The sequence below is a fragment of the Citrus clementina genome, unplaced genomic scaffold (assembly GCF_000493195.1).
Source record: "Citrus clementina cultivar Clemenules unplaced genomic scaffold, Citrus_clementina_v1.0 scaffold_3, whole genome shotgun sequence".
Lineage (NCBI taxonomy): Eukaryota > Viridiplantae > Streptophyta > Magnoliopsida > Sapindales > Rutaceae > Citrus > Citrus x clementina.
Window position 1 is genome coordinate 34,248,821 of NW_006262339.1, and position 14,718 is coordinate 34,263,538.

Genomic DNA, 14,718 nt, shown 5'->3' on the forward strand with positions numbered 1-14,718 from the left:
TGTTTTGTTAATGAAAAATAACAACATTTGCAATAAAAACTCACATCAATTTCGAACTCAAATGATAAAATCAATAGATTAAAAGTTTAGGTTATGGTAAGAGTATAAACTAACCTTAAGAAGCTTTCAAATTGATAATTATATCTTCAATTATGTAATACTTGTTTGATGAAATTTGCTAATTTATTGAGAGTAATGGAGTTTGTTGAGTGATGAAATTTGTTAAGTTGAAAAGGAAAAAATGGTGGAAGTGCTGGAATTAATAAGGGAAAGTGGCATGCCTTTGTAAATTTGATGAAAATGATGAGGGTAATGTAGTCCAAAAATAGGGTGTTTGGCTAGTTATGATAGAAAAAAGTTTGAAGGGTTAAAGTTGAAAAATGACTAATTTTTTTGGCTATTTTTGTAAATTTCCCGAGGTCACTAAGTTCGAATTTTAACTGTAATTCAAAATTATTTCTCCTCCCATGAATATGGGTAGAGATAGCTATCACCCTAAATGTTAATAGCATTAAATTTCGGAACAAGTCTTGGTAGATTAATGAGTTGTACTGTGCATATAGAAATATTTTAATCTGAAATCTTTTTTTTTTGTTGGAGTTAGAGAAAGATATTAAGTCATATGATTTATTATTATTATTATATATATTACAATTAGGTATTTCTGATTACATTTTCGTGATTTACTTATATGACTCTTTTTAATTGATTATCATTTACATTTATTATAATATGAATTTTATCGAGAATATATATCAATTTCTCCTTTTCTTTTAAGTAAATCCACTTGTTGGCTTATTGTACTATTGTAGAACATCTGGTAGATGAACATGGGTCAACTTTAATATTAGTTTGACGAAGATGTTGACTTTTTTAATTTTATTTTTTGTAGTAATTAACTAATTGTATTTTACCTTTCAAAAAAAAAGAAAACTAATTATAATTTAGTTCTATTGCTTCCTCATTAAAAAAGGGAAAAAAAGTCTATTGTTTCGGTCAGTGTCTCGAAGACAACTACTTTGCTCTTTAAAAAATCTAAGTCATTATACTTATTTTAAATTATTAAATGTTTATTAAAGTAATGGGTTAAATGGTTGAAATAACTAATAGCGGTGATATTTGACGTTCTCAATTTCTCTCATTAATCCTATTATTTAATCAACGTCATTTATTTTACAATTCCAAAACCTTACCCACCTTCCATCACCATGATCACCATCACGAGCCACCATTTTTTATCATTTGTTCCAATTCTAACAACTTCATTGCTAGCCCATTTTTATTATTTGTCATCCATTCTAATTAGTTTATAAATTTCCTGATTTTTATACTGAAATTTTTCTTTTACCTCTTTTCATTTGATAAAATTTTAATTTCGATACTATTATATCAAGTCGCTAAAATCAATTCTAATGAAAAAAGGTTTTAGTCAACCAATGACTAAGGGATAATGGTGCAGTGGCTTGAAGGGGTAATAGTGGGGGATGAATGTGGCTAGGATTTCTAGAATTGCGATTTTTTAATTATGTTTTATTATTTAATAAGTGTAATTGTATAAATAAGTGAGATTAATTGAAACATAGTGGCCAATAAGAGAAATTGGAGGGTTAAACATCACCATCCTATAATTAAATAATCAAATTGTTTAATTGATATCCATTTATGGATCGAGTTTGAACTTTTATCGGGCCTATCAAATCCCAATTTGCAGTTCCCGTTTGCTTTCACATTGCCATGCTCAAATCTTAAAAGAGGTAAAGGGAATAAAACTTAAATTTGGTCTTCATGCAACTATTATATATGTATGTATTAGTTATATTATTAAATGGTGGAATTATTTGTACTCTAAAAATTATTATGATCACTCTAATTAAAAAAAAAATGTATTACAAAAATATTCATCTAGTGAATAAGGATGACAATGAATTGGATCTGATCTAAGATCTACGTGATCCAAATCCAATCAAATCGGATTTGGATTGGTTTAAAATAAATTTGGATCGGATTTGGATATTGATGTGTGGATCTAAGACGGATCTGGAGCAGGTCTGGATCTATCCTAATATCTAAATCCATATTTATATCCACCTATCTTTTAATTTTATTTTATTTTAAAAGTCTCTTAACAATTGTAGAATTATAATAATAATAAATTTTATTCATAGCATATTAGTGGTATTTACCATACATTTAAATTCTTAAAACTTAAAGGTTAGTTTTGTAAATTTAAAGGTCAGCCAGCCCCAAAGCATGTACATGCAATATTCAAATTGCAAGTCAAGTAATACAACTTGGTAATTTATTTTACTATATTGGCCAAATAATTTTTAAGGAATATAGTTATTCATATATTTAGTCAAATATGACCATAATAAAAATAATAAAACACTTAATATAAATCATATTTAATTTATATGTCATTATCTAATGTTGTAAGAATAAGGATGGGTGTGTGTGGATATTAGAATGATGAAGGAGACAATAGACTATTAGATTGATCTTACTTCTGCAATTACTTTTGAAGAATATTTTATTATCTTTCTTATTTGTTATTTTGGTGTAAAAGTATAAACTACAATATTTATTATATTTTGAGATAAATTATATAATTTATTTGTTATCAAAACATTTTAGCCTTCAATTTTCATTCTAAAAAATTATTACTTTTTTATTGCTGAGTTTTAGAATTTATGACGGATCTAGAATATATTTGGATTTTAATTTTTTTTCGGATTTGGAGCAGATATATATATTTATTTCTTTTTTGGATCTGGATATGGAGCGAAAAATATAGATTCATGACGGATCTGGAATATATACGGATCTTAATTTTTATTATGGATCTGGATCTAGAGCAGAATAGATCCAACCCATATCTGCCTCATTGTCATCCTTACTAGTGAATGACTATTAAGGATAACTTATCATAAATCAATATTGTATAATTACTTTAAACACTCATGTAACACACTCATTATTTAATTTACAACTTTCATACCTTAAACCGTAAAATTTTTATTTCCAACATCTTTGATAAATATTTTGATGAAAAATGAGAAAATTAATTACAAAAGATGTGTGATACTTTTTTGTTTCAAAAAATAAAAGCAAACAAAAGTGCTTTTCTTCTCTCTTTTCTTTGCCGGGCTCCCGGCCGGGCGCGGGGCGGCTTTGGCCCTTCGTCGTCTTCTTCGTCTCTTTGTCTCCTTTTTTTCTTTTCCAAGTCTTTATAGAATATTTTAATTATTGCTTCCTCATTACAAGTTATTTTGGGTGTAAAATTTAATTTTGAACATAAATAAAAATAATTAATAATTAAAATTATTTATGACTTAATTTTATTTTTGTAAGCATATGTTAAATTTGTTAAAATTAGTGTGCTAAATAATTTTATTGGTATTTTAAGGAAATAAAATTAAGTAATTTAAGTAAGGTTATTTTTAGAATTTTAAACAATGGACAAAGTAAATTTTATTTTTTTATAATTAGTGTATGAACATAGAATAATAGAGTGTTTAAAATAATATTTAGAGTGTAAATAATTCCACTAATTATTGAATAATATTATTTAATAATTTTTCTCAACTTTAATAAAGTTTGGAATTTTAAATTAAAGTAGTATTCTCTTTTTCTATAATCTTTTTTTAGTGAAAGGATCATCACTTTATTAAAGTAAAAATGTATTGTAAAATTAAAAAAATATATAAAATTTAATACATTAAAATTATATTTTTATATTTATTAGTAAATTAAAATCTATATTTTCATATATATTTACTTTATTAAAATAAAGATATTTAGAGAATTATTATATATATAAAAGGAAAAAACAGATTCATGAAACACCTACATAAACTTATTATTACAAGCTAGGGGTGGGCATTTGATTCGGTTCAGTCCGAATGGAACCATATTATGACAATTTGGTTCAGTTCGGTTTTGAGTAAAAAACCAAATGATTCAAAAATTCTGAACCATTTGGTTCGTTTAAAAACCGAACTAAATTACCGAACCAAATGGTTCAAGAAAAAATTAAAATTAAAATTAAAAAATAATTCATAATTTATCTTTTTTTATTTTTGTTTGTTAAATTAATACATGATATTATATATATCATAACATACACTTTATTTTATTGTTGAACTTTGTTATTTTAATTTATTATTGTTAGATTTAATTATATTGGTTATTATTTATGAATTTCTAGATTGTTTTTGGAATTTATTATGTTAATTTACTATTGTTAAATTTTATTATGTTGTTTATTGTTTGATAATTTATAGACTCAAGATTATTGTTGTATTAATAGTGTATTATTATATTATATTTTTTTTATTGAATAATGAATATATTTGATAAAATCAAATAGAACCGAACTGAACCGAATTAAACCGAACTAAATTATAAAACTGAACATAATCAAACTAAATTAATTTAATTTAGTTCGATTTGGTTCTATAATTTAATTCGCATTTGATTAATAAATTCATGATCCATTTGGATTCAATTTGATTCCGTTCAGCCCTAAACCGAACAAACTGAATAGCGCCCGCCCCTATTACAGACTAACAAAGCGCACAACCTTGACACACTGCTACTATGCCAGCATCAATAAACACAACCTATAAAATGAAAATTACATTAAAATAAAACAAAAAATAGAAGCAGAAGAAGAAGATTTCGAAGATGTTGTTTCAGGTGGGAGGACAAGGCACACGGCCAACGTTCTTCGAGATGGCGGCTGCTCAGCAGCTGCCCGCCAGTCTTCGAGCCGCTGTCACTTACTCTGTTGGCGTAAGCTGTACATATTCACCGTACAAATTATTATTTCTATAATATATATTTTTTTGGTAGCTCTGTAACTTTCCTTGATTGCAACTGATAAAATAATGCTGACCCAGTTGAGTTATAGTCAATTTTTTCTTTCATTTCCCTTTGAAATTAATACCCTTTTAAATTCTGATTGTTTAATGATAGTTTTTAAAGTCTTTCTTTTGTTAAAAAAAAAAAGTTGGGGTTTTAGAGTTTATAGCAGAAATTTGATGACTGCACTTGTCATTTGAAGTGAAACTTCAGCAAGTTTTGCTTCCAAGGCATTAAATTTACTCACCTTGGATTGAATTTGTAATATAATGTGTGAGATTGCAGGTTTTGGCATTAAGAAGACCGTTTCTCCATAAAGTTTTAGACTATGAAGACGAGTTCTTTGCTTTGCTTATGCTGATTCTCGAAACCCACAGTTTGCGAAATACAGGTTTGTTCTTGTTTTTGTCTTTATGATGTGAAATTGATGAAATCTAAGCCGGTCCTAAAGCCCATGATAGTCATTCCTTGTGCATGTGGTTGCAAAATTGATAGAAAATCCAAGTATACACTAATATTCTACCAATTAGGCTATTGATATCCACTCTATACATATCAGCCCTGTCTGTGCTGATCAGTAACTCATATCGTTTTTGCATGATCTCTTGTAGCCTGAGCATGCTGTTGGTTCTTTTACAGTTGCCTTGAGTTTGTTAATTTGTTGACTTGCTTCTTCAGATGCCTCTTTTTCTGAATCGCTATATGGTTTGCGAAGGAGATCTGTGAGAATAAGAGCAAAAAAGGATGATACTCGATTGAAGTCCAGTGATGGGATTCATCATTCTGGGTTAGAAAAGCGCCAAAGGGTTCTTTCAGTTGTATTTATGGTATTCTGTTCTGCTCCTTATCTGGCTATGGCTTTGCCATTTTGAGTTTCGCTTGATTCCTACATTGGTTTGTCTATATCACCTTGTGTATTCGTTGTACTTGAGCCATGTTTACCAAGTGTATCCATATCTTTAGTTCATTTTCATTTTGATCAACAACTTCCCCTAAAGGCCTGGCTTGATGAAGGGGTTTGATTTCTAGACTTGATTTTCTGTTTAGGTTGTGATGCCGTATTTTAAGTCGAAATTGCATTCAGTCTACAACAAGGAAAGGGAAGCCAGGCTACAAGCAAGTTTATGGGGACCTACTGATGAAAGATTTGATGATGCAGACTATTTTGGTGGAGGGGGTAACCCTCTTGTTTCTAGGGGAGGTACAGATGCAGAAACATCAGTTAGAACACGTTTAACGAAGAAAATTCAGAAAACAATATTTGCTTGCTATCCATGGCTACATGCTAGCTGTGAAGGTACTTGCAATTTTAAGTTCTTGTTATGTGTCTTTATTGGTGACCGTGCTGATCATTAAATTTAAGCAAGCTTTTGGGAGGTTTATAATCTAGTAAAGTTGGAATTAAATGTTATATGACAGTTATTAGTTGAATTGCTGGAGATTGGACATTCGTTTTGTTGAATGATATCAATCTTGAAGCTGTAATTAAACTTTTTTTCCCCCTCCCATTTATGATCTATGCTTAAAACTTAAAAGAATAAAAAGTTAGTTCCTACGCATGAGGATGAACCTTTTAGATTACTAAACTTTTGTTTGTTTGGGGAGTTCTACTGGCACTTGATTAGAGTGTACGGTTACTAAACATTATTTACAATTTAATGTTATTTACAATTTAAGTTGCTAGTGCCTAATTAAAGATGTGGTGTACAAGCTTTGGCACTACCATTACTAAGTGCAAATACAGCATAGTATGAAGGTCTTCTTGTTGTCTTCTCCATATTTTGTGTTTATATCAATTAATATATCTTTTCTAATACAGGGTTTTTCCAATGCAGGATTATCATTCACTTATCAGCTCTTATATCTGCTGGATGCTACTGGCTTCTATTCTGTAGGATTGCATGCCCTTGGAATCCATGTTTGTCGAGCTACAGGGCAAGAGCTGGTAAAATATTTGGCTCATATTCTTATATTAAGTCGTCAATATTTGCATCGGTCAGGAAAATTGTGAACCAATAGATAACTTTTTGAATCTCCTTTCAAAAACATGTATGTATTCATTATTTACATGGTTATGAGCCTATAGATTCCCCAGAATTTTTTTTTTAAAATCATTATATTTTTGTCTGTTTGATGTACATCTCAGTACTTCCTGCTTGACCTTTTGATGTAAGGTAGATGGATAATTCTTCTAGAATATCCAAGATACGAAGCCGTGAACGTGAGAGACTTCTCGGCCCTCTATGGTTGAAGGTATAATTTCAGTATCTTTATTTGGTTGGTGACTTTAATTAACTGATGTACCAGACTGAATTAGTTTGCAGATATTGAAAAGTCTATTAGTCTAACCCAAAATTACTATTTAGATTATAGCATACTGATGTCGTATCAATCTACTCTTACAGAAATTACAAGGAGCATTACTTAGCTGTGCATACACGATGCTTGACTATGCACAGACTGGCTTGATTGCAGCAGTATTCTTTTTTAAAGTGAGTGTGATTTACCCGCATATGAATATGATGTATGTCCTTTATAAAGGGGTAGTTATCTTTAAAATGCTTTGCTTCTGGAAACCAGATAGTACAACAGATCATGCAACAACTGGACAGTTTCTGAATACTTATGCTATTTTTGTCTTTATCATTGCAATTTTATTATTATTATTATTATTATTTTTGCGTCTATTTTCTTACAAATAAATAGCTTCAACATTATAAATAATGTAAATTACTCAGATGATGGAATGGTGGTACCAATCTGCTGAGGAGAGAATGTCAGCCCCAACGGTGTATCCACCACCCCCACCACCTCCACCCCCAAAGGTGAAAAAATACTCAATTTTTCTTTGATTTTCTCTCTCTCTCTCTCTCTCACACACACACCCCCCACGCACACATGCATGTGTGTGCTATGCATAATTTAACATAAGATTATGTATGAGCGTATAATGTCACTTGAGGCAGAGAATGTAGGATTTGTTTCTATGGATATCAAAGGACCACTTCTTGAAAATGCTTCTTGTTTTGCTGAGAAATTGTGACTTTTGTTATCTTAAAACATTCAATTCTTGTATCTTTAATAATTCCATATCAGACGGAATTAAATGTGGTACTATGTTTACTAAATTATTGGTTTGATTTATATCTTAAACAGGTTGCCAGAGAGGGTATTCCACTGCCACCTGATAGAACAATCTGCCCATTATGCTCACAGAAGCGTGCAAATCCATCTGTAGTTACGGTCTCAGGGTTTGTATTCTGCTATGCTTGCATATTCAAGTATGTTTCACAGGTGAGATCCCTAGACTCTTATTCTTGATTAAAATCACTAGAATATTTCAAGAATGAAAACAGATCTCATTGTGGTTGGGTCTAGATTTATTAACTTCAATTTTTTCAAAGCTCATATTTTTCAAAGATGTTTAATTTGATCTCAATCAAGTCCCTTTCTCAGCTGAAAATATAGTGGCCGGCAATTTACAGTTTCAAAAGGCATAAGCAAGTCAATGATTCTATAGCACTGGATGGCCTTTACATTTTACTGTCCATCTGTGTGCAGTGCAATCAATATATGAAACTTCGATTTTTCTTTTACCTTTTGCAATTTTCTATTATCCTACTTGCTTGTATATCTTCTTTACTATTGGCTTTTCTTCTTTTGTGGAATTATATCGACACAGTATAAGCGCTGCCCAGTGACATTAATGCCAGCAACTGTTGAGCAGATAAGGAGACTCTTTCACGATATGTAGAAGCATTGTAGATGAATTCAGTAATCAAGCAATGTAGACAAATTCAGTAATCAAGCTAAGTCAACAAGCAAAGAAGCATTGTAGACGAATTCAGTAATCAAGCCAAATGAATAAGCAGACGCCAAGACACGAGCATTGTGAGCCCAAGCCAATAAAGGCATAAAGCAGTATAGAGTTTACTTATTAGGTGCTATATGCTGCGGCAATTGAATATTTCATCCTTACCCATTTTGAAGCCATAATTGGAGCCACAGTTAGTTGGTCTGCCTGCTGTGCCAAGCCAATGATTGTATACATGAGACTAAATCTGCAATGTATCGATGATGTAACCGTTTTATTTTAAAATCAAAATCACTTGATGATATTACAATTTCTTACAAATCAATGGTGCGATGTTTTATACCCATCAAGCAGGATTAGGAGATTCAGCGATTATTTTTATTTTTTTATTATTTTTTTTTTTGGGGGGGTGGCGGGGCGGGCGGGTGGAAATAAAAGAAAGGTGACCATGCTCACAACTTAAGCTTAAGACTATGTCTAAAACTCTATCCAAGAATCCAGCCTTGATTGCAATGGGGTAGAATGCCGCTTCACTTTCTCATCCTGAGCAATAACAATTTATCAATACCTTCATGTTACAAACAGATAAGCAAACAGATTACAAAACAAATGGACCTCATCTTACCTCACAAGTTTTGCTTGTTCTTTTGGGCATTCCTTGGCTGGAAGAGCCTGAATCTGAATTTATAACCTTCCCTGTATGACTCCAGTAGCTCCCAATTGTACCTACTTTAGGTTCATCAGGACTACGGCATCTCCTTGACTGTCTTGCAGATGTAGGTACAGATAATTCTTTCACCTCTTCAACTGTTAAATCCCCCAAAATTGGCTTATCCTGACGATTTTGACTTGAATTTCCATCAGATATGATACTAGTATTGGACATTGGTGTTGCTTTGGGGTCAACTAACCAGCTTGAAAGGCTTGTATCAACTGCAACATCTCCGTCCACAACCTCATTCTTCTTATTAGGATTCAGTTTCAAACTCCAAGTTGTTAGCTTAAAACTAGGCTCTGGGCAAAAATTGATGTTCTCTTTGTTGTGACAGTTGAACGGAGTTGTTGCAGCTCTTGCTTTGATCACTTTCCATTGAGTAAGATTTTCAACTGGATTCAGCACAGAATGAAAACACTGACTCCCATCTCTAGCCTCATCAAGTTTTTGATTAGCACTACATTTAGGCATTGGACTATTAACCTCCTTTTCCCCCAATTCAACTTCGCAAACTTGTTTTCTAGACTCTATTGATAGTGAAAACAATGAATCTGATGACTCTTCTTGAACTAAAAACATTTGTCGATTACTACCCAAATCATTAGAATCACCATTACCATCATTTATCTCACTTCCTTCCGGTTGCAAATCTTCATCACAGTCATCTTCACTAGCAGCACAATTTTGGTATCTATAATTTGGAACTTTTGGTGTCTCTCCTACGTTTTCACTTCCTTTTCTCTCAATTTTTTTCACCAAGTCATCATCACCTCTCTCTTTCTTCTCGTTCTCTTGATCCAAGATATCGATCTCTTTATCATTCTCATTGCTTTTGACCAAATCAACACTCTCCTCGTTCTCATTGTTTTCCACCAAATTATCAATAACAACTTGCTCAATAACCAACTCTTCTTCAAGAGTCTTGACATTTAAATCAGAAGTGACTTTCTTTATAGTACTGCAACAATCCAATGCCTCCTCCACTTTCTCTCTACATAAAAGTACATGCCAAAGAATATACGTAATCTGGGAAAATAAATATACATTACAAAATAGGAAAAAGGACAGCGACCCTTGGCTTGACGAAATAGTCACTGAGACTCCTTTTTGAGCAATTATGTTATAGTGAAATACAATTGAGTCACTATAGTCAAAGCGCATAATTGACTCAAAAGAAAATCTATGTGAACATTTCTAAATATGATAGGATCTCTCTCACCATTTTGCCGCCAAATCACGGCCTACCGCTGTTCTTTTCCCTCTAAAAGAACTTGGATATTGGGGGGGGGGGGGGGGGGGGGGGAGAAGGCCAGTCAGAAAAATGTAAGCTTACTTTGATTCTGCAATGGGTTTTTCAGGAGCTTCTTCTTTTGTCGATTTAACCAGTTGAAGAGCTTCACTTACTTTATCTCTCTGCAGACAATTTCATTTCATCAATCATTTGCTTCCAAAAACAAACAAAATAAAAAAAAAAGAAAAAAAAAAGAAGCAAAAATACCAATAAGAAATAAAATCTGAAAGTTTGGATTTGGAAATAGACTTACTGGGGAATCGGGCTGAGTTGCAATTGCATTCACCAAATGCCGGCGCTTTCGATGCTTACAAGCACAAGTGCCGCAAAAATATGCAAAAAAGCACCCCATTATATTGTTATGAGCCCAATTAATAACAGTTATGATAATAATTTTGACTTCAATGTAAAAGCACTTTTTTTTTCCTTTCTCTCAAGCGAAAAGAACAGAAGCGCTCCTTTTTTTTTTTTTTTTTACTCTTTTAGAAAATATGAACTAGAGAGTAGAGAGAGAGAGATGTGGAAGAATAAAAATTGGAGAGTGGATGACAGAACGGTCAAGAAATTTGAAGCATCATTATTATCCGAAGAGGATTGATAGAAAAAGTGACCGTTAGAATCTGTTTATTTAAAACTTTTGTTGTGGGCTTCATTAAGGCAGGGATGGTGGACAAAGCCGCCCGACCCAAGTTCGGGTATTTCAGATCGGGTCGGTAGCCCGGCTCGAAAATCCAAAAAATGATAAAAAAATGTATTATTTAATTAAAATACACTTTTTTTAATCTATATTTAACTTACCCATAATATATTTTTTGGAGTTTCTAAATTTAGTGCCCAATTTTTAAAGCCTAATCCAACAAAAAGTAAAATTTTATAGATTATAAAGTTGTAAAAAACAAAATGAAAAAAAAAAAAATGTAGAATGTAAAATTCAGATTTTTTGGCTTGATCTGAAAAAATCTGGGCCGAGTCGGGCCGAGCCTAACCTGACCAAAGACATACTAGGATAGGGCTTGAATTTTATCAAGCTCAATCTGAATCTGACATTTTACTATCCCTAATTTAAGAGAAGTGTGTTTCATTTGGCTTTGATTAATGCTTCAATGTGGATCACGATCCCTGCTGTATACACGTCTCTTTTGTTTTCTATTCATTTGTCTTTATTTACACATTAGATTTACAGTATAAAACTAATAAATGCAATTGAGTATACTTGTTGGAATCCACACATTAGCTTCATATTAAAGAAAGTTCAATCTAAAAATTTGAACTAAAGAAAAAAATTTAAAAATATGCTCCTATACATACTTTTGAAGAGACATTCAAACCTTTGATTTTAAGAATGAAGAAAGAAAATATCAACCACTGCACCGATAAATAATTTGAATTGAAATCTTTATTTTGAAAAAAGCAAAATAGCAAAATCCATTCATTTATTCTAGTTGATTTGAATTTTGAAAAATATTTGTGATGCTAACAAAGAGGATTTTTCTTTCTCTTTAAAAAAATAATAATGAGAATGTTTTATCAACATTTTTTTATATTTTTTTTAATCTTATTTTTTTCTTTAACACTTCCATAGTTTTCTTCAAATTTGATCTTCTCGTGACACAAAACAACATACATACACTTCACATTCAGTTTTTATCTTGATTCTCTAATTTATATAATAACTCATAAGAAATTAATAATCAAAATCTAATGTCATTAGTCGAGAAATAAAGGCTATGTTCGGTTGCTGGAAAATAAGGCAGGAGAGGAGAGATTTTCCATTTCCTTTATAATTTCCTTTGTTCAGTTGGTAAAAGTGAATTTCGTTCTACACCCAATCTCTGTTATTTGAGGAATATGATTATATTGAAGAGTAGGGAAATTCGGAGTTCACACCATGAAAAGGTTGTGTTTTCCTATTCTACCCTCATTTAATTTTGATTTTCCAACTTTATCCCTAAACAAATCTAAATGGAAAAAGCCTTACTTCCCTCATAACATCACAACCCCTCACTCAAAATCGACAGATCCTCTCTCTCTCAACTTCCGATAGCTGTCACGGGTGACAACTTTTGAGCATACAAAATCATTCCAAATTTCAGCCGCCTCTCACATCTTCCTTATAGCTTCAATCTCTCAGTCTCGGTTCTCACACTTTCAACTTTGATCTCTCAGTCTCAGCCTTGATCTCTCGGTTTAGAACGGTAGAACGACTAGTGATTTTGCCAGCTTCAATATCTCAATCTTCATTCTTAGGTTTTCAATTTTATTTTTTTAAATTTAAGAATATCTTTTGATGAACAATGAAGCTCAAGGAGAGAATTTGAATGTTGATAATGTGAGAGATGATGTTAATGACAATGTGTCTTTCTTAATTGCTTCACAAAAACGTTTAAAAACTTCAGACAACTCATCAAGAAGAAGGAGAAGAAATAAAGATTCTAGAGAGCTTGGAGAATTTAAAGAGCTAACAACTCTTATCATTGCATAAATAAAAGACCCTTCTAACGTCATTAGTTTAGATATGGGACAAGAAATCAATGACAAACAATTAGGATTGAGTGAAGAGTTGAAGAAGATTAGTCGTCTTACAATAATAGAACGATTTAGAGCCACCAATTAAATTGTTTGTGATAGTGCGCTCAATGATTTTTACAATTTTGTGACGATAACATAGAAACATGGGTTAAACTTTTCCTTAATGGTGAAATTTAACTCGTGCTTAGATGTTATAGTTTATTAATGTCTAGCTTCACTAGTTAACTCATTTGAGCACTTGGAATTTGACTAAGTATTTTTTGTTATGATTTTGTTTTTTCATATTTTGGAATGTCTTTGAAATTTGACTAAGTATTTTTTATTATTTTATTTGAGCATTTGAAATTTCATATCTTTATAGTAATATTATGGGCTATTTTTGAAATAATATTAATATTTCTTATTTTAAAAAAAAACTAATAAAAGCACTTGAATAATAATTGGCAAAAGCACTTTTGACAATGACAGTCAAAAACATTTTTAATAAAAGCACTATAAATGCAGCCAGGACATTGAGAATGAAATATTAACCTTGAGGCTAATTTTTAAATAGTTAAACATATTTATAGTTTTAATTAATTTAATAATAAATATTAAAAATCTAATACAAGGATAAATTTTTCCAGATAAAAAATTATAAAATTCCTTTTCCTCTACTAATTCTATCCTAAATTGAATAAAGGAAATTAAACTCCCCAACCTTTTCTTCTTCTTTCCTTTCTCCTCCTCTCTTTTCTTCTCCTCTTCTCTTTACTCTTTTCCTACAACCAAACATGGTCAAAGAGTACATAAATTGGTTGGCTGTACACTTGTGTTTCTATGATATTTTCGTTAACAGCCTGAATGTTATTTATTTTTACTTAAAATGAGTCCTTCGTCGGACAAAAACACATGCTCAAAATTTCATCATTTTATAGCATTAATTTAGAGGCTTATTGACCGGACAAATTTACCATCTAAAACTTTCTTGTTAAGTTATAAGATAATCATCTAACTAACATACAAGCCTCACCCCTAAAGAAAATAAATCTCTTATTATTTAATTCATCTTACAATCTGAAAGACACATAATAATGCAATCCTTTTAGTTGAACCTGAAATTTATTTTTGTACTTTAACAAGTCAACAACTGTTAAATTTAACAGTATTCAATTATTTTTAGGGGTATGTTGTCAGTCACCCGGGGTGGGGGGGGGGTAATTCAAAATTTACAATTCAAAGAAAACAGGATACACGTTTCTTAATTCACTCAACTTGCAATTATTATTTTTTATTTTTTATTTTATTGAATTACGTTACAAAATATTTATATTCACAATTAAAATTCTATTTAAATTCTAGAATTCTTAGCTTAATTTTGTATAGTGCAGTTGGAATATATGAATACATAATGTTTAGAAGAAAATTTAATTATACACAATACACAAAGGAGAATTTGAAACCATCAACTTCAAAAATAGGCGAGGATGTGACTACCATATAATCAAAGGGTGTTTTTCAAATTTG

General features: G+C 31.1%; 2 protein-coding genes across 3 annotated transcripts; one reads left to right on the top strand and one right to left on the bottom strand.

Annotated features, from left to right (window-relative positions):
- Nucleotides 1-4,529: 4,529 nt before the first annotated feature.
- Nucleotides 4,530-8,989, top strand: LOC18047378 (peroxisome biogenesis protein 12). Of its 2 annotated transcripts, none has more exons than XM_006442578.2 (10): nucleotides 4,530-4,794; nucleotides 5,149-5,254; nucleotides 5,542-5,690; nucleotides 5,911-6,160; nucleotides 6,699-6,808; nucleotides 7,042-7,116; nucleotides 7,269-7,355; nucleotides 7,602-7,688; nucleotides 8,020-8,157; nucleotides 8,546-8,989. In XM_006442578.2, the coding sequence occupies exons 1-10, from the start codon at nucleotides 4,687-4,689 to the stop codon at nucleotides 8,615-8,617; spliced, it is 1,182 nt and encodes a 393-aa protein (XP_006442641.2). In that variant the 5' UTR covers nucleotides 4,530-4,686; the 3' UTR covers nucleotides 8,618-8,989. The 2 variants fall into 2 exon arrangements, with proteins under 2 accessions (XP_006442641.2, XP_024044569.1); XM_024188801.1 differs by having other exon boundaries at nucleotides 4,686-4,801.
- An 87-nt stretch (nucleotides 8,990-9,076) lies between these two features.
- On the bottom strand, nucleotides 9,077-11,147 carry LOC18047379 (protein PF14_0175). Its single transcript, XM_006442579.2, has 4 exons — nucleotides 10,937-11,147; nucleotides 10,726-10,805; nucleotides 9,303-10,383; nucleotides 9,077-9,220 (listed from the first exon to the last, which is right to left on the bottom strand). Exons 1-4 carry the CDS (start codon nucleotides 11,033-11,035, stop codon nucleotides 9,155-9,157), a joined length of 1,326 nt encoding a protein of 441 aa, XP_006442642.2. The 5' UTR covers nucleotides 11,036-11,147; the 3' UTR covers nucleotides 9,077-9,154.
- Nucleotides 11,148-14,718: the final 3,571 nt, after the last annotated feature.

What these genes read in the sequence shown, in the direction of transcription:
- LOC18047379 (XM_006442579.2), bottom strand. Translation starts at nt 11,035, where the DNA reads ATGGGGTGCTTTTTTGCATATTTTTGCGGCACTTGTGCTTGTAAGCAT. An exon ending in CAACTCAGCCCGATTCCCCA is followed by an intron (nt 10,806 to 10,936) that starts GTAAGTCTATTT and finishes AATTGTCTGCAG; the next exon opens with AGAGATAAAGTAAGTGAAGC. An exon ending in AAACCCATTGCAGAATCAAA is followed by an intron (nt 10,384 to 10,725) that starts GTAAGCTTACAT and finishes ACTTTTATGTAG; the next exon opens with AGAGAAAGTGGAGGAGGCAT.
- LOC18047378 (XM_006442578.2), top strand. Translation starts at nt 4,687, where the DNA reads ATGTTGTTTCAGGTGGGAGGACAAGGCACACGGCCAACGTTCTTCGAG. An exon ending in GCTACATGCTAGCTGTGAAG is followed by an intron (nt 6,161 to 6,698) that starts GTACTTGCAATT and finishes TTTCCAATGCAG; the next exon opens with GATTATCATTCACTTATCAG. An exon ending in CACCACCTCCACCCCCAAAG is followed by an intron (nt 7,689 to 8,019) that starts GTGAAAAAATAC and finishes TATCTTAAACAG; the next exon opens with GTTGCCAGAGAGGGTATTCC.